Source organism: Petromyzon marinus, unplaced genomic scaffold (genome assembly GCF_048934315.1).
Source record: "Petromyzon marinus isolate PM22_M1 ecotype Great Lakes invasive population unplaced genomic scaffold, UKy_Petmar_22M1.pri1.0 PM_Scaffold_6, whole genome shotgun sequence".
NCBI lineage: Eukaryota > Metazoa > Chordata > Hyperoartia > Petromyzontiformes > Petromyzontidae > Petromyzon > Petromyzon marinus.
The window spans coordinates 3,487,534-3,515,343 of record NW_027423612.1 but is presented as its reverse complement, the minus strand read 5'-3'; the positions used below and the strand labels follow the sequence as shown (position 1 = coordinate 3,515,343).

The window sequence follows — 27,810 nt, the reverse complement described above, 5'->3', positions numbered from 1 at the left end:
TTATGTAATGTGTTGAAACGGACCACATGGCCGGCCTGCTCTAGACCAATTCTTCGACCACATCAATTCCATACACCCAGCCATCAGATTTACCATGGAAGTCGAAATAGATGGCAAGATACCTTTTTTGGATGTCCTAATTAAAAAGAGACCTGATGGTTCAATGAGCCACTCTGTCTACAGGAAAGCTACCCATACGGATGCTTATCTGAAACCGGATTCCCACCACCATCCATCACAGAAGAATTCTCTCATCAAGACTCTGTATCATAGAGCCCAATGCATATCCGACCAGGAACACATAAGCAGTGAACTCAAGCACGTACACCAAGCTCTTAGGGCTAATGGTTACTCCGACTATACAATCCGCGAAGCTATCACTCAAACCATGAAGAAGAACCCTCTTGAGGAGCCTTTCAAAACCATCACTTTACCCTACATTGCTGGGATCACAAAAAAGATCTCCAAAACCTTGAATAAACACAAGATCCAGGTCCGTTTCAACACATTACATAAAATCCGTGATCTGGTTCCGTCTGTAAAAGATGTGATTCCGGACATACAATACCCTGGTGTCTACAAACTAAGTTGCCTCTGTGGTAGTAGTTACATTGGAGAAACCAAACGCCATATCTCGGACCGCATTCGTGAACATAAAGCAGACCTTAAACACGGTAGGACCAACACCTCGGCCGTAGCAGATCATTGTTCTAATTCAGTAGGCTCACATGCCATTGACTTTTCCAAGACGGAGGTTCTTTGTAAGCCATCTGGCTTCCATGAGAGATTCGTTCATGAGGCTATCCACATATACATGCACAGAGACAATTTCAACCGAGAAGATGGATTCTATCTTAGCAATCATTGGAAAGATTTGATAAATCATTTCAGTTCTTGATTGATTGTTCACGCTTACAGTGGCTTTCAGACAGCATACATAAAAAATTCGTCTCCCCCCTCCTCTTTTCAAAAAATAGATGGACTAGTCCTGGGCAAACTGCCAATCGTTGCGCGTGACGCAAACGTTATTTTTTTAAATATAAATAAATAAATATGCCGTTTTAAAAATACATTTATGCAAACCGACACACCTGATGATGACCGTTTGAGTTATGGTCGAAACGTCGTGAGAATTTTTTATTGTTTTATATATATTTTGTTATTCTGTTGTTTCTCTTCAACGTGACTTTACCGAAAAAACTAAGAATATGAATCTACATTCTGTCAACATCGATCCCTTGCTTTTCTTTCAAAGTGACACCGAAACCCCCGGTAGAGGAAAAGCCAACAAAGCCAGCTTCTGAAAAGAGTGGCGCTCCTCCTCCAGAGCCAACTGGATCGAAGGACAAGACACCCGCACCTCCAACCTCCAGCAGCAAGGAGCCAGAACCATCACCCCCAACTCCAGGCCCAAGTACCATGGTGGAATTAGTTGCAAGATCACATGTGGATAATATATTACATACAATCATATCAGTTTAACACGTAGGCTTTCGCGTCCACTATGATTCATAATAAAGGTACACTACTTAGGATCAGCTACAGGATTAGTGCGGCTTGGAAGCGTATTATTAAATAATACATATTACAATTCCTTATAGGGGAAACACATACTAATGAACGTATTACTAACATAGCATATAATCACACAAACACACGCAACTAATACTAATCTACAACTCATTACTAATCATAACCATTGACTGATTACCAATCGATTATATAATTACAATACCCCCCCCTCTGCCTCAAATCACTGCACCTGAATGAGTTAAAAGATGACGTCACCCTGCTGCTCTATTTAAGACCGGGATCAAGTGAGGGCTTTGCCATTCTGGCGAATTCCCTGATGATGCTGGATGTAATTACCAGCGAAACGTCGTACTCAAACTGTAAATGTTGTGGATTCACTCTTCAACACACCGGTGGGCTAAAGTAGTGAACTATTTGTCTTTTCTCAACGTGACACTTTTTGCTGATTGGCCGTGTCGGGTGGTGGAGGGTTACCACACATTTATAAATAACGCGATCTAACCCAAAAACCTTTATTATGAATACATCATATGTTCAGTCAAAGCAACCAGTTGTTCTGGTTGTGCCGGGACATTCCCGGTTGCAAAAAGACTATGCTAGTGTCCTGAAGCATTTTAATTTGGGCTTTTGTACCACTTTACAGTGTTCTGGTCCCAACCTTGGCTCATTTACTGGAAGAGGGTATGACTCACAGACTCTAGGCTGGGTTGGTAGCAGAATAGGAGGAACTTACGAAGCAGTAGGTCACTCTGTGTCAGAGTTATTGAGTGACCGTATCTTCGTAAAAGAAGGTGGTGCTAACAGAAGGGGTATTGCAGCTCATCAGTCTTTCGGGTTGATACTCAACGAAAATTCGGCAGCTCTATGTACAGTCCTTTCATGATTAAGAGGCTCACTGTATCCTTGCTGTACGTAAATACATATTTCGCTGTACACTCCTACCAACGGCGCATTCATAGGTATGATGCATTTTATAGCTGTCAGAACATTATCTTAGAGAAATGGAGTTCATATATACATTGTAACCGTTTGAAGACTGATTGAGAATGTATCTTTGCAGAAGAAGACTGTGCTACAGGCTGGTCTGAGTGGTACGATGATCAATATCCTGATGAAGAAAATGGTGGAGATGATGAATCATACGAGAAGGTCATAACCTCAGGGAAAGTGGTTTGTCTGCCTGGCTCATCAGTGGAAAAAAATGACTGCAAAGCAGAGAGATTCCCTAATACCCCATGGCAGGAATTGGGCCAGACGATCACATGTGACAAGAGCACAGGCCTGAAATGCTCTCATGACGATCAAGGCATGTTTATATGTTACAACTACAAGGTCAGATTCTGCTGCTCCAAATCAGGTGGCCCCCCTCCACCACCCATTACTCAGGCCCCAACCAAAGGGGCCCCTGAGAAACCACCAACAGCAGCTGCTCCGGAAACAACGAAAAGGAAACCAAAGTCCCCACCAGTGCCTAAAGAGATCATCACTATCGGTGAAGGTAACTATGACAATGGGAACATGAACAACATCAATTATCTTCTAGTTAAAATAAATCACGTCAGTAACATGACCGTCCTTCACCTTGTAAACATTCCACCAATCAGAAGTATTGTACCTTTATTGAGATCAAAGACAGCTTTTACTCAACATTGAAAACCGATACTTTGGGAAATAAGCATAATGCTTGGGCAGTTTTTCTAATATTTGACTTATGAATATATTCGAAACACGTGAGATCAAAAACACTTTAAATTAGATTAAACACGTTTTGTGACTTCACATGATAGGTTATAATCCACGTTAAAATAATAGACGTTTGAAAAGTAAACAAATTCAAGTAAAATACATTGCCCGTGTATGCAAGCTACATAGATAAACATCATGCTACAGGTATACACGTATTTAATACACACACTACACCTGGCTAATTTCCCAATTGCTGATGTTAACAGTGCTCCAGATACTAATTTTCTGAAGTTATTATTCCCCCATTCCATGCGTCTCTATGAGTCAATGTTTAGAACGTTTTTAACAAAATCGAATGTTGTAAAAAGGCAGCCATTTGGTCAAATGATGCAGCATCCATTTCAATTTGTAAACCCAACATTTGGATGGGTCCACTTCAATGCAATCAATAGAAACTCATAACTGCTTACCTGTCCTAACAAACATTATTTTGGGAGATGTAATATTCAGTGATGATGATGATGTGTATTATTTTACGCGATACACACCATAATTCACTTATATTTTTTGCAGAATTGATTGTGCCTGCAACACAGCAACCAATTGAGGCTACAAAACCAAATGAAACACCCACCAAACAAGGTAAGGATTGGAGTGTGGTAAGATAGTCTTGAGGCCTGTTTTAATGCATACATATGGTTTAAATATTTTCCATAATCTGTTTGAATTTCATCACTGATGAATGTTCTATGTTTACAGAAGATTGTGCTTTAGGCTGGTCTGACTGGTACGATGATCAATATCCTGATGAAGAAAATGGCGGAGATGAGGAATCCTACCAAAAGATTATAGACTCGGGGAGAGAGGTCTGTCTGCCTGACTCATCAGTGGAAAAATGTTACTGCAAAGCAGAAAGATTCCCGAATACCCCATGGGAGGAATTAGGCCAGACGATCACTTGTGACCAGACCACAGGCTTGAAATGCTCTAATAACGATCAGGACTATTTGCCATGTTACAACTACAAGGTCAGATTCTGCTGCTCCAGAGCAGGTGAACCCCCTGCACCAACTCCATCTAAAGCAAGCCCAGATACCATTCTGGAATTAGTTGCAAAATCACATGGATAATATATTAAATGCCATCATTCAAAATTGAGGTTTTTTTTAGATCAGGTAAATGTGTCTTTAAATGCACCACCACCTGGCACAGCCAATCAGTGAGGTTTGCACTATTCCCCCAGAACCAACTGCATCGATGGACAAGATACCCGCACCTCCAACCTCTGGCATCAAGGAGCCAGGACCCTCAAACCCAGAAGGGTCAGGTGTGTCCATGCTCTAAGAATATATATACACAGGATGTATAATACTCATAATCAATTCACGCAAAATGCGACTACATTTTTAGATCTCAGAGGCGAAGTATGATTGTAACTGGATGGTATGAATGAGTGACCACGGCAGTTAACATGATTTATAAACTGAAAGTTTTAGGCTGCAGAGGTCTGAATGCTAAACTAATTTTTTGTGCTGTACGTCCATGCTCCCACGTCTTTTAAATGTACATTCTTTCAAGATCTATCCCTTTCTCTTCTTTCAAAGTAACACCGAAACCCCCGGTTGAGGAAAAGCCAACAAAGGCAGCATCAGAAGAAAGTGGACCTCCTCCAGAACCAACTCCATCGAAGGAGAAGTCACCCCACCCTCCAACCTCTAGCAACAAGGAGCCAGGACCATCGCCCGCAGAAGGGCCAGGTGTGTTCATTTTGTCAGAGTATATATACAGGATGTATAGTGCTTAGGTTCAAATCACACAGAATGTGACTGAATTCGTTAGATGCTAGAAACTAAACATGGTGACGCATGGATGATTTTAGATGGGTGACTACCTGCATAATCGATGTCATAAGGCTGAATATTTACAATGTGGAATACAGAGGGCAGAATGCCAGAACCCTTTATTGTGCTGTACTTCCATGCTTCCCCATCCATGATTCCCACACTCACACTAAAGAAAATGATGAAGCGCGGTCAAACAATCCCACAAACCCAGACAACTTGGGGAGGCTTTAATTGAACAGTGGATTGGCAAAGCTGTACATTATTTTGGAACACTTCCAAGTAACTCATTTGAGATGCAGATTAAAAGTATCGTCTGAAGGTTGTTTACAACATTTTACAAGGAGTTATTGAGAATGCATGAGCAATCTTAATTCTGTCAACATCCATCCCTTGCTTTTCTTTCATAGTGACACCGAAACCCCCGGTTGAGGAAAAGCCAACAAAGCCAGCTCCTGAAGAGAGTGGCCCTCCTCCTCAAGAACCAACTGGATCGAAGGACAAGACACCCCCACCTCCAACCTCCAGCAACAAGGAGCCAGAACCAAGGTCCTATATTAGGCAGGGTCCTATATTATCATCACATTCATATTATGCTCGTTTACCCACTGCTTTGTAACCTGCCCGACAGACTTAACTCATTGACACTGCTGGGTAGTTGGGTGGGCCAGAGGGGGGGGGGTGGTTGCCGTGGGTCAGATTTCACAAACTCGCTCCATTGTTTAAAATTAGATTTTCTGTATCGACACAAGCACTGCTTCCCCCCAATGTTTCGTTTGGAATTGATAAACGCTACCATACTGCCTCTACTTGACTACTGTGACATCGTGTATAAATCAGCCCCAAGTACTGTACTGAAGACGCTTGACTCAATTTGTCACTCGGCCTTAAGATTTACATTGAACTGCTCATATAGGTCTCACCACTGTGATATCTACATTGGGTCAAACGTAACATCTCTTAATGTTCGACGGCTTGTGCACCAGATCTTAATTATTCACGATGTACTTACAAAAAAATCCGCAGACTAGCTTCTGGATCTCCTCTCTGTTTCAAAGAACAAATTTGGCCTCAGGTCTTCGCTCATATACCAGCTTCAAATTCCCTATTGCCGTACAAAAACTGGAGGAAGGGCCTTTGCTATTGATGTCCCCAGGGTCTGGAATGCTATTGCCAATAAACTGCAACTTGAATCGCTACCAATGAGATCTTCTCTCAAAACTGCTCTAGAGGAGTTGTACACCCCTAGCTGCCACTGCTATTCATTGGCGTAAAATGAAATAAAATGTTTTCGCTCCCAATGACGCAGCAAAGTATTTTCTGTATTTTGATTTAGCGTGCTGATCTTAAAGGTGCATTGAAAAATTTGATACTCCGACTGATGCTTCTGTTGTTGTGGAGTAACTCATGCAGCCAGCTATGGCTCTAGGATTTGGTGTTACATGTTATTTATGTAGTTTATTGTAAAAATCCGGTCATAGTCCCTATGATCACTGTTACGTTGCAATTATGGCTTTATTTTTCGTGATTTCGAAAAGTTTTTGGGTTTGGACATGTTTGTTTTTGTTGTAGTACGGAGTTAGACTGATGGCCTTAATCTAAGTTGTCTTGTGGTTGTTGTTGTTGTTGTTTGACTTGCATCCCACTGGGATTTTTTGCACACAGCGTTGGTGTACGGTGCTTTTCTCAGGAATATTTTTGCTGTTTTTTTCATGGATTTTCTGTTTGCACAGTCACACATAGTCACTTTAAGATGTTTTTCTTGTTCGTGTTTTTGTTTTTTTGTTTGTTGTGGTTGCACCCGATTCAAGAGCCGAATGGCTCACAGGGCTATACCAAAATAAAGAAACTGAAACTGAGCCTCTACATTGGCACCGCTCTCTGGCCCTCCTCCTCTGACCTTCTCCCTCTCTCTGTAACCCACAGGCTGTGTGTGTGCAGAGGGGACTTTCATGGACCACGAGGGAGAGTGTGTTCCGGGCATCGAGTGCCCATGCTACACAGGTCACGACATTGTCCCGCCTGGGAAATTCTACTGGGTCGGCGATCTAGCCTGGTATGAATGGTCGCCTTCATGGGCCTTTTCCACTGCCGCATCTGAGCCGAGCCAGAGCAGAGTGACCCTTCGCGGTATAGGTGGGATTTTTTTCCCCCCACTGGCCGTTAGCAAGTGCCGAGCTATAGCTGAAACATCTGCCAAGCAGGGCCAGGGGCCTGGGCAAATGATGCCTTTGTGGCGGCGTGACATTCACTAAATAACACGTGCAAATGACGCGACATCGCCGCGCCATTTGCACGTGCCTTGGCTTGCTCTAAGGATTGTCCTTACCAACAATTGAAATAATCGATTTCTGGCTTTTTTTTCTAGCCGGGTCATGTCACTTTCCCAGGGAGGGGAGGGGGGGGGGGTGAATTAGTACACATGAGAGCTTTAACCACGCCATGTTGATGTGTCTCCTTGGCAGTGCTTGCGAGTACGGAGTTCTCAGGTGCGAAAACCCCATCACCATGCTCGGTGAGTCCTGCAGCGCCAATCCCCCCCCCCACCACCAACACCACAAACGATACCATTGACCACACTGCCACCACGCGAGGTTCTCACCGATGTTTGGCGCTCTCTGTATCCCCGCGTGACCGCAGGCGGAAGAATGCGACGTGAAAGCCCCCTCCGTAAGTTTGCCTGCCCTCACAGACCGCATCAACCACCACCACCACGGCTCACAACTCACTCGCTCACTTGCTAACTTTCTCACCCACTCACTCAACCAACTCGTTCGCTCGCTTACTAATTCAAAGACAAAAAAGACCCCCCACATAGCCTTAATGTGCTGTTGTTGGGTAAGTACTGTCAGCAAGGCCAGCACAGCTGAGTCGACCTAGGAGAGGCCCAGGACCGATTCAGATATTCACCAGCGTTATTGGTCGTGAGCGGGAATCAAACTCGGGTCGCCGGGTCCATAGCGCAGCACGCTAACCGCCACACTGCCGCTCTCCCCACACTCACCACCCAACTCAGCCACCCACCCACTCACCACACTGCAGGTCACGTCCACTTCTCTGTCCGCTTCTTCCCTCGCACCGCTCAACAGTAGAATTACCTCCCTCCCGGGCAACCTCGGCCCATCTCAACGAACAGAATTAAATCACGAACACCTTTGGCAATCGCACCGTTTCTCATGGTGCCAGGAGGGTCTGTCCCATGGCCTCCTGCCGGCGGTTAGCGTTCAACACACCTCACATGATGGCCTTAACATGCACATAGCCTGGCACATGCGCCATGGTGATGTCACCGCCACTTAGTGGCAAATAGCGGCTGTTGTCGTTGTGATGCTAATCGAGTAATTTGCGGTCAATTTTTTTGTGTTCGAAATTGGCAAATTTGTGTTTTTGACGTGCCCAGCGTGCGCATTGGCCTGCTACTCTTTTCGCGAATGGCGGCACGGGATATTTTGTATTTGACGTCCTCCATGGTGAAATGTCATTGGGCAGAGGTCGAAAATGCCCTCCAACTCCTGGTCGATGGCAGCGCCCTGAGAGGCAGGAGCCACACGAAGGCCTGCGAGAGGACCTGCCAGACCATCAACTTGCCCTGCGTGAGTACACTCGACCCCCCCTTAGACACAGCCCACGGGGTTGGCTTTCACCCACCACTCAGAGGGTTCTGTTCTATGCTCTCTTGTATGATCGCAGCAGCAGCAGTAGCAGCATCAGCAATATGATTCAGCAGTTAAATAGCCAATGTCTGAGGGCTGCTGGCCACGACAAGAGGGCTTAAGAGGATAAAGTTAGCGTCGCTTTGCTACTCTTCTTTAGAAATAGCGCAGACCAAAGTGGCTTACTACCTGTTCCATGCCACTCGGGTAGCTTTGTCTTTTGCCCATGTCATGCATTGAGCATGGGGACATAAAGTATTAAACCGTGGGATATGAATTCAGACTTTAGCAAATGTCCTTTACTGGCTTTTAAGCTATTTGGTCTGTGCTTAGCAACAGTGATAATCGTATGCTTCAGGGCACAAGCTTTTTGACCTGTGTGATGGTGGTGGTTGAACACAGTATGGACGGGACGAAACGGTTAGTGTCCAGTAGAGATAGAGTCTTCAACACGGGCGAGTGAAGCTCACGGGAACGAGTAACCACGGTAGTAGTAGCGATAGAAGAGCGACCAGCAGGCGACTGACTGCCGGTGAGCAATCAGGAGCTGACTGGAGTGAATCGGTGAGTGCTGGAGCATCGATCGCCCCCCGTGACAACTTGATTCACTCCGAATTCTCTCTGCTGCAGCAGTGAGGCAGTCACTGGGCACTCCACTACAGCCACGACATCAGCAGGGGAAAACCTTAGCCGAAAAGTGTCCTTCGTGCGACAGTGATAATTGCTCGGCGTTAAAGACGGACTTTGACATGGAGAGGAAAAAGCGACCTTCTTCGATGCCCTCTTGGCCAGACTAGTAGCACAGGCATTGCGCGATGGATGGCTCGGAGCGAAAGGCGAATCCCCGGCTTCTTACTCTTCCTCTGTTGTTTGCCCCACTTCTCGGCCTCCGTCTTAGCCGCCGTGCGAATCGGACTGCCCATGCGGGGATGGATTCATCCCAGACGACAACGGCAACTGTATCCCGCGGAGGATTGCCCGTGCCGGCACCACGGCATTGTCTATGGCAAGGGGGATACAATCAAGGTGGACTGCAACGTGTGGTGAGCAAGTGGGGGCTTAGCGCGGCGCGGCTGTCCCGAGCCTGGTGGCTGCGCGTTAAGATGGCTACCGCTTTGTGTGGGGGGGGGGGGGGGGAAAGACAACAGCATTTCTTCACCTGCATAGGTTTAGGACGCAGAAACTTGAATTACGGCGCGTCTTCCGACAAGACTCCGAGCACGTTTGGACATGGTCCAGTTTCCAGTGTCATTTTGGCGCAGCGAGCTTTTGTATAATTATTAAGTGCGTTGGTGAATTTTGTACCGTTTAAACCCCGTTGAATGTGGCTGATAAGGAGGAAAAATACACACGGGCAAGCGACGCGTCTACTGTTTCTGCCATTTATGGGAGAATTAAAGGTATCCGATTTGCGAGGACGGGGTTTTCCAGGAGCGCATCCATGACATTGTGAAAGCAGCCGGGACCGGCCTGTGACGTCATATCCGGGTGGCGCGGAAGCCACCTACTTTTGAGTCTCCTTAGACTTGACCAAATACCCGTTGGGATATAAAAAATGTTGTTATTCCGAGAGAAAATATTGGGCTAAGGGGTTTGAAGGGCTCGCCGCCCCCTCCCTTTGAGACGTCGCGCGCGTGCGCGGGTGCAGCACGAGCGGCAGCGGCGCGTGGAGCTGCAACTCGGCCGAGCACCCTGGCACGTGCCGCATGTACGGGGACGGCCACTACATCACCTTCGATGGCAAGAGGTTCGTCTTCGACGGAAACTGCGACTCCAGCATCGTGCAGGTGGGCACCAGAACGGACGCGCCTTGCTCACGCACGCCACGGACTGACGTCGGGCGAGTGAATTCATTAATTCATAATGAATCCGTAACAATAATTTGTGACTATCAGGCGCCTTTCACGATAAAATCTCGAGGTGCCACGCACAAAGAAGAATAAGCATGAACCAGGGGGGGGGGGTGTGAAGGGCAGAAGAAGAGCCAGAGGATCAAAGTGCATGAGAGGAAACTGGTTTTTGGTCGGGACTTACAAACATCGACATTTCTACATGTGTGTTGAACTTCTTTCGCACCGTACTTAGCCAACCGTGCTAATCGGAGGTGCGGGGTAAGGACAACAAACTAAACACAACAAGCAGTTCAAAAGAAATGTAGTATAGTGGTGTAGCGTATAGTAGTGTATAGTGTAGCGTATAGTGGTGTAGTGTATAGTAGTGTTTAGTAGTGTAGTGTATAGTGGTGTAGTGTATAGTGTAGTGTATTACATAGTGTAAAGTGTAGTATAGTGGTGTAGTGTATAGTAGTGTATAGTGTAGTGTATAGTAGTGTTTAGTGTAGTGTATTGTAGTGTAGTGTATAGTAGTGTAGTGTTTAGTAGTGTATAGTGTAGTGTATAGTAGTGTCGTGTATAGTGGTGTAGTGTATAGTAGTGTAGTGTATAGTAGTGTAGTATATAGTGTAGTGTATAGCAGTGTAGTATATAGTGTAGTGTAGTACATAGCGTAAAGTGTAGTATGGTGGTGTAGTGTATAGTAGTGTTTAGTGTAGTGTATAGTAATGTAGTGTTTAGTAGTGTAGTGTATAGTAGTGTAGTGTATCGTGTAGTCTATAGTAGTGTAGTATATAGTGTAGTACATAGTGTAAAGTGTAGTATAGTAGTGTATTGTATAGCAGTGTTAAGTGTAGTGAATAGTAGTCTAGTGTTTAGTAGTGTATAGTAGTGAGTGTATAGTGTAGTGTTTAGTAGTGTAGTGTATAGTAGTGTAGTGTATAGTAGTGTAGTATATAGTGTAGTGTAGTATTTAGTGTAGTATATAGTGTAGTGTAGTACATAGTGTAAAGTGTAGTATATAGTGTAGTGTATAGTAGTGTAGTATATAGTGTAGTGTAGTACACAGTGTAAAGTGTAGTATGTAGTGTAGTATATAGTGTAGTGTAGTACACAGTCTAAAGTGTAGTATGTAGTGTAGTATATAGTGCAGTGTAGTACATAGTCTAAAGTGTAGTATAGTAAAAAATTTATTTAAAGCTTTCGTGACTGCAGGGATTCATATTCTTGGTTCTTTCGGTAAAGTCACATAGAAGGGAAACAATACAACAATAAAACTATAAAATAGTACAATTCTCACGACGTTTCGACTGCAACACAAGCAATAATCAACAGGTGTGAAACCCACAGCAAGAAAATTTGAAAAAAGTGGCGTTTTTTCTTTCAAATTTTCTTGCTGTGGTTTTGACACCTGATGATGATTGCTTGTGTTGCAGTCGAAACGTCGTGATAATTTTATTATTTTATACTTTTATTATTTTATTATTTCCCTTCTACGTGACTTTACCGAAAGAACCAATAATATGTAGTACAGTGGTGCAGTGTATAGCAGTGTTAAGTGTAGTGTATAGTAGTGTAGTGTTTAGTAGTGGAGTGTATAGTGTAGTGTATAGTAGTGTAGTATATAGTGTAGTGTAGTATATAGTGTAGTGTAGTATGTAGTGTAAAGTGTAGTATGTAGTGTAGTATATAGTGTAGTGTAGTACATAGTGTAAAGTGTAGTATGTAGTATAGTATATAGTGTAGTGTAGTACATAGTGTAAAGTGTAGTATGTAGTGTATAGTGTAAAGTGTAGTATAGTAGTGTAGTGTATAGCAGTGTAGTACAGTAGTGTATAGTGTAGTATATAGTGTAGTATGTAGTGTAGTATACTTGTGTAGTGTATAATAGTATAAGGCAGTGTGTAGTGGTAGTATAAGGTAGTGTATAGTGTAGTGGTGTATAGTAGTGTATAGTAGTGTAGTGTATAGTAGTGTATAGTAGTGTATAGTGTAGTGTGTAGTGTAGTGTATAGTAGTGTAGAGTAATGTTTACTGTATAGTGTAGTATGTAGTGTATAGTGTAGTGTATAGTGGTGTATAGTAATGTATAGTGTAGTGTATAGTGTAGTGTATAGTGTAGTGTATAGTGTAGTGTATAGTGTAGTGTCTAGTATAGTGTGTAGTGTAGTGTATAGTGGTGTATAGTGTAGTGTATAGTATAGTGTGTAGTGTAGCGTATAGTGGTGTATAGTAATGTTTACTGTATAGTGTATAGTACACTATACACTTTACAGCAGGCAGCGCCACAACTGGGTGGGGGAGAATGATCGCACATAATGGACGGATTTACCTATGGACGAACGGAGGGATGCACGACGATTGGATGGATGGATCACCTAATTGCGCTCGCTTTGTGCCGACCAGGACTACTGCTCCACAGCCGAGGGCAACTTTCAGATCATCACCGGCAAGGGCTGCAGCGCTGTGGACTCGAGCTGCTCCAAGGCGATCCGCTTCTACATCAAGGTGAAGTCAAGAGCCACTCCAATGGCTGGCTGACCGCGCTGCGACGCGGGCTGGGTTAAGCGCGAGCTTTCCAAGCGCTGCGAGTTGATGAGCTTGCGCGTCTCGGTGTACGCGCGAGTCGATTGGTTTCTTCGATAAGTCTATGCTGTTCTAGATTTGAAGCTTTCGTGACTGCAAGGATCCATACTCTTTGGTTCTATTCGGTAAAGTCACGTAGGTAAAAAACAAAACAACAAAAATCACGACGTTTCGGCCACAAAACAAGCGGCCTTCATCACCTGATGAAGGCCGCTTGTGATGAAGGCCGCTTGTGTTGTGGCGAAACGTCGTGATTTTTGTTGTTTTATTTTTTACCTACGTGACTTTACCGAATAGAACCAAAGAGTAAGTCTTCGCTGGCTCTTTGTTCTTAGCATAGCAATTGAGTGTGCAAACGAGGGAGTGCAAAAGTTCGCGGTATCCACGGGCCAGGGGAGGTCCAGGAAGTTTAGACGACAGGTTCCCTCACCCCCATCGCCAGTTTAGTTTATTCCCTGGCATCAGGGTCCATGCCGAATGTGCTTGGCCACTGGGCTCTTTCTGTCGTCTCCCTCCCTCTTCAAACTTTCCCTCCCCTCACCTCCCTCTGTAACCCCCCCCCCCTCACCTCCCTCCGTCTTCTCCCTCCCTCTCTCCCTTCCTCGTCCACTACAGGATTACAACGTGGAGGTTCACATGGTGGCCGGGGAGGTGATGGTGGTGCCCGTGGCCGGAGAGATCCCGGCGATGGTGGATGACCTGACCATCCACTCGGTGGGGCTCTACCGCATCGTGCAGACCGGCATCGGCATCATGGTCATGTGGGACCGGCGCACGAGCATCTTCGTCAAGGTCGACTCCAAGTACAAGGTCAGCGTCGCGGTGGTGGTGTTGGTGGTGATTTTGGTGGTGGTTGGTGGTGATGGTGCTGGAGGTGGTGGTGGCGTCATGGTCACGTGGGACCAGCGCACAAGCATCTTCGTCACAGGTCGACTCCAAGTACACGGTCAGGGCCAAAGCCAAGGTGGTGCAATGTACAGGAGATAGAAATGGACGGTGGTTGCTATGCTGCTGCTGGACGTGGCTGCCTCCCCCGCGGTGTGATCAAGCTCCGTGGAGGCAGCAGCGAGGGTTTGGCGGATCACCACACAGATGTTGCGAATATCCCTTCCCCTAGGATGCGGCGTTGAGGAGGATCCACACCCTGGCTCGCCAAGAGTTGGCAGTGGAGCACGTGGATTAATAGCCATCTGTTTCGATCTGCATGGGGTAGTGGTGTTGTTGTTGTTGCCCTCTCGGGCACATGGGTTGTCTTTGTGTATATGTGTATAAGCACTTAATAATTAGCTGAAAAACATTAACACATCGAGGTCCATAGGGCTTGGGCAGCTGTTGGCACCGGGATCATTTTCCTACTTCCTTTCCCACTCGTCTACTATTAATCGCGTGTCCGAGTTCTGTCTTTTCAACGGGGAGAGCGAAACCTGTGCGTGTAGAATAATACTAATTATTCCGCTTATTATTGTTAGATGGAGGTGAGCGAGAGATTATAAGCCAGTCTCCAGACCTTAATCCCATAGAAAATCTGTGGAGGGAGCTGAAGGTTCGAGTTGCCAAACGTCAGCCTCGAAACCTTAATGACTTGGAGAAGATCTGCAAGGAGGAGTGGGACATAATCCCTCCGGAGATGTGTGCAAACCTGGTGGCCAACTACAAGAAACGTCTGACCTCTGTGATTGCCAACAAGGGTTTTGCCACCAAGTACTAAGTCATGTTTTGCAGAGGGGTCAAATACTTATTTCCCTCATTAAAATGCAAATCAATTTATAACATTTTTGACATGCGTTTTTCTGGATTTTGGTGTTGTTATTCTGTCTCTCACTGTTCAAATAAACCTAACTTTTAAATTATAGACTGATCATTTCTTTTTCAGTGGGCAAACGTACAACATCAGCAGGGGATCATATACTATTTTCCCTCACTGTATTTTTTAAATAAAAAAACCCACACTTTTATCCTACTCAAATGATTATTCAGACTTCCCCAAAGAGTCTTAATCAGCATATAGATCCCAGACGGATTATGGAGGCCGAGTTGTCACCTCCCAACCAGAGATTTGCAATCTTTCGATTGCGAGCCACTCGCTCAACTGCCGAGCCAACTGCCCGGACAAAGAGAGGTGTTAGGGACAAAGAGAATTGTGGAGCACTGCAAATGGTTGCTTATAACCATGCCGACGGAACGGCCTCTTAGAGGGGAGTTCTAGAAAGTCCTACACCGGCGAGATGTCCCGGAAGAGATCGGAGCTGCGTACTTTACTCCTCCACATGCGCATGAACTGCCGATCTTAGATTCATACCTGTCAACACCTTATTAGTGCCCTACCTTATTACAGACCAATTCAGACCTTATTGGTCATCCCGTGCCCCTTATAAATCTCTCAACGTTCATCCTACAAAGTCCCATCACACTACTATAGTATACTGCTACACTATTATACTACTACATTACTACTACACTACTATACTACTTTAGTATGCTGCTATACTACTACTACAATATTATGCTAAACTACTATACTACTACACTACGATAGTAAACGCTGAAAACATACGGCAACACCTAAAAAAAGTTATGTCATACAAGAATGCCCAAAATGAGGTTATTTTAAATTATGATGTTTGGTGATTTTCTGACATGAAAATCTGCACCCTCCCTCCCCACCGGAAGCCACCGGATAATTATAATCATTAGATTAGGATCAAACGAGTTCAAGTTGATACAGTTTCTCTCGCGAATCCGAGGGGGTCACCCCCTTTGGGCTGCCCGGGAGTCGTAAACTCTCGGCTTCGTTTCGCTCACGGCTCGGTGCCACCCCGCTCCCGACCCCCCCCACACCCCACCCCAGAGCACCCTGTGCGGCCTCTGCGGCAACTACAATGGGCGCGACAGCGACGACTTGACAGCGGCCGACGGCTCCACGGCCGCGTCCGTGCTGGCGTTCGGCAACAGTTGGAGGATAAAGGAGAGCTGCGCCGCCATGACAGAGGCGGCGGAGCCTTGCCAGCAGAATCCGCACCGCCAAGCGTGGGCGCTGCGCCAGTGTTACGTCCTCGCCAGTGACGTCTTCAGCTCATGCCACGACCCACTACCCGTGGGTCGTCGATGGTCCACGATGAGAAGGCATGAGGAGCAAGTGGAGGGGTCAATGATATAAATAGACACCCAAATATATGACCACAGAGCTTAGGCAATTGTTGACACTGGTTCTGGCTGCCTTCCTGCTTGTCTGTGGTTTCCCCGTGGCCATGGTAGTGTGCACCATACAACTATATGGTTTTTTTTGGGCTAGATCGTGTGAATATAAATGTGTCGTTAAATCCGCCACCACCCGACACAGCCACAATTATATTTCGATTTAAAGCTTTCGTGACTGCAGGGATTCATCTTCTGGGTTCTTTCGGTAAAGTCACGTAGAATGGAGATAAAATAATAATTAAAAAATAATAACAGAATAAATTCTCACGACGTTTTGGCCACAACACAAGTAGCCTTCCTCAGGTGAAGAAACAGGACTGTCCGGAAGACAGCGCTGTCTTCCGGAGAGTCCCGTTTCTTCACCTGACGTGGTGACGTCACCGCCACTTAGTGGTGAACGGCGGTTGTTGTTGTTTTGTGGACGTCCTCGACACCCGACGTGGCTGCGCCTCTCCCTTGTCTTTCTGTCGGCGACTGATCGCGGATTTCCAATATCACCTCGCTCCCCTTGTCCTGACCCAGGTGGACCATGCGCCGTTCCTGGAGGCGTGCATTCACGACTCGTGCGCATGCGATGGCAGCGACTGCGAGTGCTTCTGCACTGCGGTGGCTGCGTACGCCCAGGTCTGCACGAGGCCGGCGTGTGCATCAAGTGGAGGACTCCCGACCGCTGCCGTGAGTGGAATGCATGTGACAGGGGGAGGGGGGGGGGGCGGTAGGTGGTCACGGTCGCTCCACTCACCGGCCTGCTCGTTTGTCCTCTTTGCTCCTCAAACCCGGCCGCTCGGCCTCGGGCAATGAACGGTTTGCTCAGCCGCTCAGCGCATCTCCCACGGCGCCATTGTCCCGACACGACGGTTCGTGTGAGAGGGAGCGACTTCCCAGCAAATGCGGACTGACCGACCGGGGGCTTTGGGTTGCCGAAGCGAGGATGATAATGATGATGATGGCCACGATGACAGCGACCATTTAAAAAAATCACCCCATGTGTTTTCACAGGAGATTAGAACCCCTCTTAACGAGCACCCCTGTTCACGACTAATCACTTAACCACGGGCCTCCATAGAGCCAAATGTGTAGCATATAGTAGTGTTGTGTATAGTGTAGTAGATAGTAGTGTTGTGTATAGTGTAGTATATAGTAGTTTAGTGGATAGCAGTGTAGTATATAGTAGTGTAGTGTATAGTAGTGTAGTGTACACTGCTATATAGTCTAGTGTCTTTAAAAAATCCTCACACCGACACGGAGTAATAAGTAATCTCTTTTCTTTACGGTCACATACACTTGACTTCTCCCCGCTCTTGTCTATTCTGCACCCCACCTATCTTGCACTCAGCAGCTCTGCTATCAGCGGTTCCACACTCAGCGACTCTGCACTCAGCGTCTCCGCACTCAGCGTCTCCGCACTCAGCGACTCTGCACACAGCGACTCCGCACTCAGCGTCTCCGCACTCAGCAACTCTGCACTCAGCGACTTTGCACTCAGCGACTCTACACACAGAGACTCTGCACTCAGCGACTCTGCACACAGCGACTCCACACTCAGCGTCTTCACACTCAACGACTCTGCACACAGCGACTCCACACACAGCGACTCCACACACAGCGACTCTGCACACAGCGACTCCACACACAGCGACTCTGCACACAGGGACTCCGCACTCAGAGACTCCGCACACGGCGACTCTGCACACAGCGACTCCACACACAGCGACTCTGCACACAGCGACTCCACACACAGCGACTCCGCACACAGCGACTCCGCACTCAGCGACTCCGCACTCAGCGACTCTGCACTCAGAGACTTCGCATTCAGCGACTCCGCACTCAGAGACTCTGCACACAGCGACTCCACACACAGCGACTCCGCACACAGCGACTCTGCACACAGCGACTCCACACTCAGACACTCAGCACACAGCGACTCCACACTCAGCGACTCCGCACTCAGCGACTCTGCACTCAGAGACTTCGCATTCAGAGACTCCGCACTCAGAGACTTCGCACTCAGAGACTCCGCACTCAGAGACTCTGCACACAGCGACTCCACACACAGCGACTCCGCACACAGCGACTCTGCACACAGCGACTCCACACTCAGACACTCAGCACACAGCGACTCCACACTCAGCGACTCCGCACTCAGCGACTCTGCACTCAGAGACTTCGCATTCAGAGACTCCGCACTCAGAGACTCCGCACTCAGAGACTTCGCATTCAGAGACTCCGCACTCAGAGACTCTGCACACAGCGACTCCACACACAGCGACTCCGCACACAGCGACTCTGCACACAGCGACTCCACACTCAGACACTCAGCACACAGCGACTCCACACTCAGCGACTCCGCACTCAGCGACTCTGCACTCAGAGACTTCGCATTCAGAGACTCCGCACTCAGAGACTCCGCACTCAGCGACTCCGCACACAGCGACTCCACACTCAGCGTCTTCACACACAGCGACTCTGCACACAGCGACTCCACACTCAGCGACTCCGCACTCAGCGACTCGGCACTCAGAGACTTCGCATTCAGAGACTCCGCACTCAGAGACTCCGCACTCAGAGACTCTGCACTCAAAGACTCCACACTCAGAGACTCCACACTCAGCTTCTTCACACTCAGCGACTCTGCACACAGCGACTCCGCACTCAGAGACTCCACACTCAGAGACTCTGCACACAGCGATTCCGCACACAGCGACTCCACACTCAGCGATTCCGCACTCAGCGACTCTGCACTCAGAGACTCCACACACAGCGACTCCGCACTCAGACACTCTGCACACAGCGACTCCACACTCAGCGACTCCGCACTCAGCGACTCTGCACTCAGAGACTTCGCATTCAGAGACTCCGCACTCAGAGACTCCGCACTCAGCGACTCCGCACTCAGCGACTCCGCACACAGCGACTCCACACTCAGCGTCTTCACACTCAGCGACTCTGCACACAGCGACTCCACACTCAGCGTCTTCACACTCAGCGACTCTGCACACAGCGACTCCACACTCAGCGACTCCACACACAGCGACTCTGCACACAGCGACTCCGCACACAGCGACTCCGCACACAGCGACTCCGCACTCAGCGACTCCGCACTCAGCGACTCTGCACTCAGAGACTTCGCATTCAGCGACTCCGCACTCAGAGACTCCGCACTCAGCGACTCCGCACACAGCGACTCCACACTCAGCGTCTTCACACTCAGCGACTCTGCACACAGCGACTCTGCACACAGCGACTCCACACTCAGAGACTCCGCAAACAGCGTCTTCACACTCAGCGACTCTGCACACAGCGACTCCACACTCAGCGACTCCACACACAGCGACTCTGCACACAGCGACTCCACACTCAGCGACACCGCACTCAGCGACTCTGCACTCAGAGACTTCGCAATCAGAGACTCCGCACTCAGAGACTCCGCACTCAGCGACTCCGCACACAGCGACTCCACACTCAGCGTCTTCACACACAGCGACTCTGCACACAGCGACTCCACACTCAGCGACTCCGCACTCAGCGACTCTGCACTCAGAGACTTCGCATTCAGAGACTCCGTACTCAGAGACTCCGCACTCAGAGACTCTGCACTCAGCTTCTTCACACTCAGCGACTCTGCACACAGCGACTCCGCACTCAGAGACTCTGCACACAGCGTCTCTGCACACAGCGACTCCACACTCAGAGACTCTGCACACAGCGACTCCGCACACAGCGACTCCACACTCAGCGATTCCGCACTCAGCGACTCTGCACTCAGAGACTCCACACACAGCGACTCCGCACTCAGACACTCTGCACACAGCGACTCCACACTCAGCGACTCCGCACTCAGCGACTCTGCACTCAGAGACTTCGCATTCAGAGACTCCGCACTCAGAGACTCCACACTCAGAGACTCTGCACTCAGAGACTCCACACTCAGAGACTCCGCACTCAGCGACTCCGCACACAGCGACTCCACACTCAGCGTCTTCACACTCAGCGACTCTGCACACAGCGACTCCACACTCAGCGACTCCACACACAGCAACTCTGCACACAGCGACTCCACACACAGCGACTCCGCACACAGCGACTCCGCACTCAGCGACTCCGCACTCAGCGACTCTGCACTCAGAGACTTCGCATTCAGCGACTCCGCACTCAGCGACTCCGCACACAGCGACTCCACACTCAGTGTCTTCACACTCAGCGACTCTGCACACAGCGACTCCGCACTCAGAAACTCTGCACACAGCGACTCTGCACACAGCGACTCCACACTCAGAGACTCCGCAAACAGCGTCTTCACACTCAGCGACTCTGCACACAGCGACTCCACACTCAGCGACTTCACACACAGAGACTCTACACACAGCGACTCCGCACTCAGCGACTCTGCACACAGTGACTCTGCACTCAGCGACTTCACACTCAGCGACTTCACACTCAGCGACTCTGCACACAGCGACTCTGCACTCAGCGACTTCACACACAGAGACTCTACATTCAGCGACTCCGCACTCACCGACTCCACACACAGCGACTCTGCACACAGCGACTCCACACTCAGAGACTCTGCACACAGCGACTCCACACACAGAGACTTCGCACACAGAGACTCCGCACTCAGACACTCTGCACACAGCAACTCTGCTCTCAGCGACTCAGCACTTGCCCTAGAAGTCTGTTAAGGCGATACTGGGGGATCTTTGTCTTTTTGTATGTGAAGTCTAGGTCTAGCCAAATGCACGGTAAACATTCGGAAGTGACTGCTTTCTGTTAACAATGAATATTAAAATCAACAATTGGATACAGTTTATGTTCCATTAGTTTAATTATGGGCAGTGTTAGGGTAGATATTCGATCAAATGAAAGAATCATAAGAAGTGCAGAGCGTATGTACTGCGATACGACATGGGTAGTGATAGAAAACGGACAACAGCACGATACAGCACTGAGTGCAAACCGTAGGGGAGGCACAACTATTTCCGGATGTGGGATTTCATCGTGATTTTCGGGGAAAATGGTTCAGTTTCCGACATACGGAAAATTCGGATTGTGGATATTGCTCAGGAACCTAACCCTTCCGTAACCCGGGGACTTGCCTGTATTTACTATACTCGCTTAACGACCAAATCACTTAATGACCGGTTTTGTTGAACCAAATGCCGTCGTTAAGAGGGTGTCTACCGTATAGTCCACACCACCGATTAGCACGATTGGCTACGTACGGTGGGAAAGAAGTTCAACAAACACACACACACACACATAGCCTGACGGTGTGTTTTTCGGGTCGTTCCACGTTTTGCTCCGGACGATTTTCCCGACATTTTGCTTCGCGCGCTACGAGCTTCTCTAGCAGATGAAATTCCTGAAGAAACCCCTAGCGCGCGGTGAGAAACGTTGGATGTCGTGCCGAGCTAGTGGTGCAACCCTTCAGGCATCGCGGAGATCGATGCCAATGATGAGTTTCTTATGATGTTACCTCTGTTAATCCCTCTCCCCTCCGCGCGACGCACCCCCCCCCCCCACCTTCAGCCGTCTTCTGCGACTTCTACAACGAGGAATCGGAATGCACGTGGCACTGCAATCCATGCAGTTCCCTTCCCAGCACCTGCAGCCACCTCCAGAAACTGAACCAAGGTTCCCTGCCTCCCATCGAAGGTTTGTTTTGACTGCATCATCACTATCAACTCATTAGCATCATAATCGTTCTTGTCGTCATCATTGTCATCGTCGTCATCATCGTCAGTATCAACATCCTCTGAATGCATACGTTTGTCCACCTCCTCTGATCTGCTGACCCTGAGTGCAACCTTACAAAACGCTCCATTATTGTGATAGTTGTGGTGGCAGTGGTGGTGCCAGTACTGATGGCATTGGTTGCCAATGTTAATAGCGGTAGTGGTGGTGTTAGTGGTTGGCTGCGTTAGCTGGGTTATGTAGCCTGCATGCTAAGCCACCACATGCCCAAGGAGCATCTGTTTGGCCAGATATATGGGACTAAACGGGCATGGCACAGGCTAGAGAAAAGATGGACTCATGTGGAGCCGAAGGATGTGGAGCTGATTGGACTTACCGACAACTGGTACGAGCAGCGGCAGGTCACTGCTCCATGCTCGCCGATTACCAAAATCGAATCGACCCAAACGACCCAAACTGCTGCCCTTTGTGCCAAGCAACGCCAGAAGACGTCTCCCATTTTCTCAGTTGCCTAAAACACGGACCAAAAATTAAATAGATTGATCTCTGGCTAAACCCTTCGAAAGTGGCGACACGACGCCACCTATAAACAGAAAGTGCGAGGAAAACAACAACAGCAGCAGCAGTGTCAAGATCGGCCCCTGTGGGAGGCGCGAGAAGGACGCTCCTTGGGGAGTTGGCGGCAGTCGTCCTCCAGCAATAAAGGAGGGCAGAGGAGCGACGCTCACAACAACAAGCAGCTAAAACGCAGAACAGTGGCGCAGTGGGAAGCACAGTTGGTGCATCTGCCACTCATCCCAGTCATTCAACCCGTGGCACCTGGGTCTGTTCCGTGACCTCCTGCCAGTGGGCCTTCGCCACTTCACGTGACCTCAAAGTGCACTTTGGGGCCATCCATAAATGACGTCGCGCGATTTTGGACGATTTTTTTTAACACCCCCCCCCCCCCCCACCTTAGTCACACGGCGTCACAAAAAGTCAGACCCCCCCTCAAATATGACGTCACAAAGCTCTGCCCCCCCACCCCCCACAAAAATAAAATATGCTTCAAATCGCTTTAAACTATTGTCATTGTAGTGTGTATTTAATGTGATGCTGCACTCTGATGTTGTAGGAGAAAACATTGCTTAAAAAGTCTATTTAATTAAGTTGCGCATTTTGACGTGACGTCATATTTCTAACCCCCCCCCGTCACACATCGTCACAAATGTCTGACCCCCCCCCCCAGGTGCGTGACGTCATTTATGGATGGCCCCTTAGCATGGCACAAGTGCCGTGGTGATGTAACCGCCACTAGTGGTGAATGGCGGTTGGTGTTAGTCTTAGTAGTGACGGTAGTCCTGGTGTTGGTGCGAGCTATGGGGCCGTCCATAAATGACGTCACGATGTGTGACGGGGGGGGGGGTTTGAGAAATGTGACGTCACATAAAAATGCGCAACTTTAAATAAATATAGAATTGTTATAACAACACTCCTACAACATCAGAATGCAGAACTTTGTAACGTCATATTTGAGGGGGGGGGGTCTGACTTTTTGTGACGCCGTGTGACAAGGGGGTAGGGGGGTCAAAAATCGTCCAAAATCGCGTGACGTCATTTATGGATGGCCCCTTGGTCTTAGTAGTGACGGTAGTCCTGGTGTTGGTGCGAGCCGTAGGGATGACGATTGACCGCTATTCTTGCTGCAGGCTGCTACCCGCACTGCCCGCCAGACGCGCAATACTGCGTGCCAAAAACCAACTGCAGCTGCTTTGTTGAGGATGACGTCATCCTGGCCAGGCAGCAGATCCACATCGTCAAGACTTGCCAAATCTGGTGAGATCCCTCTGCTTTCACCCACATTGACACCGCGTGCTCAAGGATCAACATCGCGTCCATTTGACATGTTTCGTCTGTCCCGAATGCACGGATGCTGCCGTGGTGCGATGGGTTAGCACGGTGGCTAGGAGATGTTGACTGCCTCGCCTGTTATGCAGGAGGTCGTGGGTTCGATCCCGACCCTGACGCTTTTATATTTGGAGTTTGCGTGTCTCTCTCCTCGTGGTCACGTTGATTTTTCCCCGGGGTCCTCCGGTTTTTCCCTCCACATTAAGGAACACGCATTTAGAGGATTTGGCTGATATATATTGACACGTGATAAGCCACTTTGTTGGGCTCTCACTTGTGGGCAAGGTGGCTTCTAAGAAAAAGAGCTGAATAGGTACAGTGAGCCTTACCTGGTAAAATAAGAAAAAATAATTATCATTGTTTATATTAGAATTAGTTCATTAAGCCTGTCTTCGCCAGACACAAGTTTTCAATAAATATAAAAATGAACCTGATGTTTTTTTTTACAATTTTTATCTACGATCAGACACTAACACCTACTAAAAAAATTAGGTATTTTCCGCAAAAAAAACACAAATGTGTTGACAACTTGATTCAACTTCTTATATTTAAAGACGTACCCATCAGAAATCGCTCAATTTAAAGATTACGCTCTTTTTTTTTATTAGAAAGAACACAAAAAAATGAACTTTATATTCTATGAGGTGAAGCTCCTATCTTTTACCGTTTTGGAATTATTCAGATTTGAACATCATAACATGTGTTATTTTTTCATTCAAAACCACTTGAATCCGAAATGTCTCAAAAACAATAAAAGATAGAATTTTATTGCTCTTCTTTGGTTCTTTCGGTAAAGTCACGTAGAATGAGAATAAAATAATAAATTGATAAAATAAAATAACACAATAATATTCTCACGACGTTTCGGCCACAACACAAGCGGCCTTCATCAGGTGAAGGGAGCGAGACTGTCTGGTAGGACAGCGCTGGAGTGAGAGAGCCACGTTCAGATCACGGCTTTTAAGCTTAGAGTCGCGGCATCTCTTCAGAAAGGTGAGAGACTCGATTAGTTGAGCCTTCTTATCCCGAAGTCTGTTGAATGATCTTAAGGATGTGTGGAATCCCTCCCCGTAGAGGCGGTTCCACACATCCTTAAGATCATTCAACAGACTTCGGGATAAGAAGATGAGAGACTCGATTAGTTGAGCCTTCTTATCCCGAAGTCTGTTGAATGATCTTAAGGATGTGTGGAATCCCTCCCCGTAGAGGCGGTTCCACACATCCTTAAGATCATTCAACAGACTTCGGGATAAGAAGGCTCAACTAATCGAGTCTCTCACCTTTCTGAAGAGATGCCGCGACTCTAAGCTTAAAAGCCGTGATCTGAACGTGGCTCTCTCACTCCAGCGCTGTCCTACCAGACAGTCTCGCTCGCTTCACCTGATGAAGGCCGCTTGTGTTGTGGCCGAAACGTCGTGAGAATATTATTGTGTTATTTTATTTTATCAATTTATTATTTTATTCTCATTCTACGTGACTTTACCGAAAGAACCAAAGAAGATGAATCATTGCAGTCACGAAAGCTTTAAATCGAAATTTAATTTTATTGCTGTTTAACGTTTTATCAAAAGAAAAAAACCCGCAATGTTATATTTTGAATGGTTTCTGCTGAATGACACGAACAAACATGTTTATTGAGTGCTTAAAATAGAGATTTGGGGGCCTTAAAATAAAAAAAATCTCGAATATTCAGATTGTTTCTCCTGCTATTTGTGTCATAAAAGTTTACTGGGTAGCACATTTCAGCTTCCTACCTTGTCGGAAAGTACACTAGAGGTTTTTGATACATACAGGTTAAATATCTTTATTTATGTAGATAGTTTATATTATGATAATTTACAGTCCTGTCACAACGTAGGTCACAAGGTAAATCCCCAATCGCGGCAATTGCAACACAAAAGATAAACTGAAAACATTCGGTCGGAACATTGCTTGCGTGATAATTTAAGCTGCATGCAGCAGCAGACGGCATGAGTATGCGCACTGGTGATTGAAAAGCCATCGGTTTGTGCGGAATTACTGAACCTCTTCCACTGGACACCGACGGCCATCCATGTGCTCTGCTTGAGTGCTCGTTCTCTCCAGTATCACATTCACTTTGAACATTATTTTATAAATACAACGGCATGTGCCTGTATAATTGCCCTTGTTGTGTGTCTTCTCTGTGTGACTGCAGCACATGCGACAATGCTGAGCTGCTTTGCGAAATACCAGGTACCCAAGGACAGCCATTCCTTCATGTCAGGGACAGGGGGGAACCTTTTCTTTAAGATGGCCTGTGACATGCCCAGGCACGATGGGAAGACCGAGGCTATGGTCACCTTTTGTTGTCTCAAAATCACCTTTTTGCATACGTGTCATTAGCTGATATTATTGCGATCTCTTTCATAATACGTAGCCACCCTCGAATGAATTGCATAACCAGTGCGATTAAACCAACATTGGTGTACTGCTGCGGCGTAATGCTTGGCATACTGGGCTTGCAATCCAGAGGCTGCCAGTTTGATTCAATCTCCCAGCGCAGAAGTTGAAAATATGGTGAAGGTTTCTCAAACCCCCCCTCGCCTCTGTCCACCCAGCAGTGTGTTAGCAGTGGAATGAGCAATCAATTGCTCAAAAGCCAGTTATTACAACCCCCCCCCCCCCGACCCCATAACGCTCACTAATATTTTATATCCAGATGGATGCTGTTACCACGAACAACTGTACGAGCTGGGCGCCTTCATATCAAGATAATTAGACCCCGATCAGTACTGCGCGACCACCAAAACTTGCTTGCAACTCGGGGAGGTGGAAGACTCCGTGGAGTGCGGGATAACTCCCATCGACGTGAACAACGCCACCACCACCACCACCGCCGTACCGCCGCTCCCAACCGAGCCACCCATCGTCGGCTCGAGCACAGCTGTGCCCGACGTGGCTCCGATGCAACCGCCCAAGGGACGTTCGACCACGGTGGGCGCTCCGGTTGAAGGTGCCACCGTGCAGCAGCCAACAGCGACGACGAGCGTGAGTCAAGTGCCCTGCTCAGGAAGCTGGTCTGAGTGGTACAGCGAACATTCTCCGGACGCCGACAACGATGGCGACGAGGAGTCGTACCAGAAGGTCATAGCCTCAGGGAAAGTTGTCTGCGCACCGGGATTCTTGGTGGAAAACATCGACTGCCGTGCGGACAAATACCCGAACACACCATTGGGAGGAGTTGGGCCAGGCAATCACTTGTAACAAGGACGTGGGGTTGAAATGCTCACACACGGATCAGACCATGCCATTCTGCTACAACTACAAGGTCAGGTTTTGCTGCTCGCTGATTTCTCCAGCAACCACTGCTCCTCTGTCAACAGCACCGACATCCCCAGTGCCAGATGAAGGTAACTTATGCTTTGATGGTGGGTTTCAGGATGGAAATTTATTGGTGTAATTCCCCCCCCCCCCCCCCCCCCCCCAGTTTATCCTGATTTTAGTATTGGTGACACGTCAGAAGACGAATGGAACTCTGCCAGAGAAGTTCAGTCCTTCGTGTTTGAAAACAGCCCACAAAAACGGATATTATAAAGCGACCTCACAAATCCCTTGAAGCTATTTCTAATGTCCACACACATATTACACACCTTAACCTCCGACTCGCTCTGCTAATGAGAGTGAGGTAATTTGCATGGTAGTCAACCTGACATTTTTTATCTCACAGCTGGAATTGAGCTAAATCAAGTGCATAAATCATTGGTGACCAGACAGTCAATAAATTAATTGCACTTGAGGACCATATACATATCCACAGGCAGCTGCCTGGAATCGAACCCAGGTGAACAGTGGTACCAACTCAACGCTGTGACCTCTGTGCCATCACTCCTGGGGCGGAGGGATTAAGTCGTATAAAGAAAAAACATGGAGAATGCAAAA

At 47.6% G+C, this 27,810-nt stretch overlaps 1 protein-coding gene across 3 annotated transcripts; it reads left to right on the top strand.

Moving 5' to 3' along the window:
• Nucleotides 1-28: 28 nt before the first annotated feature.
• On the top strand, nt 29-27,810 carry LOC142923714 (mucin-2-like). 3 transcript variants are annotated; one of them, XM_076064689.1, is made up of 18 exons: nt 32-3,031; nt 3,793-3,861; nt 3,979-4,272; nt 4,463-4,546; nt 4,824-4,976; nt 5,471-7,116; nt 7,526-7,575; nt 7,701-7,730; nt 8,550-8,653; nt 9,612-9,756; nt 10,362-10,500; nt 12,952-13,053; nt 13,747-13,941; nt 15,980-17,004; nt 21,859-21,984; nt 23,712-23,838; nt 26,087-26,124; nt 26,591-27,810. In XM_076064689.1, the coding sequence occupies exons 10-14, from the start codon at nt 9,635-9,637 to the stop codon at nt 16,286-16,288; spliced, it is 867 nt and encodes a 288-aa protein (XP_075920804.1). In that variant the 5' UTR covers nt 32-3,031; nt 3,793-3,861; nt 3,979-4,272; nt 4,463-4,546; nt 4,824-4,976; nt 5,471-7,116; nt 7,526-7,575; nt 7,701-7,730; nt 8,550-8,653; nt 9,612-9,634; the 3' UTR covers nt 16,289-17,004; nt 21,859-21,984; nt 23,712-23,838; nt 26,087-26,124; nt 26,591-27,810. The 3 variants fall into 3 exon arrangements, with proteins under 3 accessions (XP_075920803.1, XP_075920804.1, XP_075920805.1); XM_076064690.1 differs by lacking the exons at nt 32-3,031; nt 3,793-3,861; nt 3,979-4,272; nt 4,463-4,546 and having other exon boundaries at nt 4,557-4,976; XM_076064688.1 differs by lacking the exons at nt 9,612-9,756; nt 10,362-10,500; nt 12,952-13,053; ... (4 more) ...; nt 26,087-26,124; nt 26,591-27,810 and having other exon boundaries at nt 29-3,031; nt 8,550-8,649.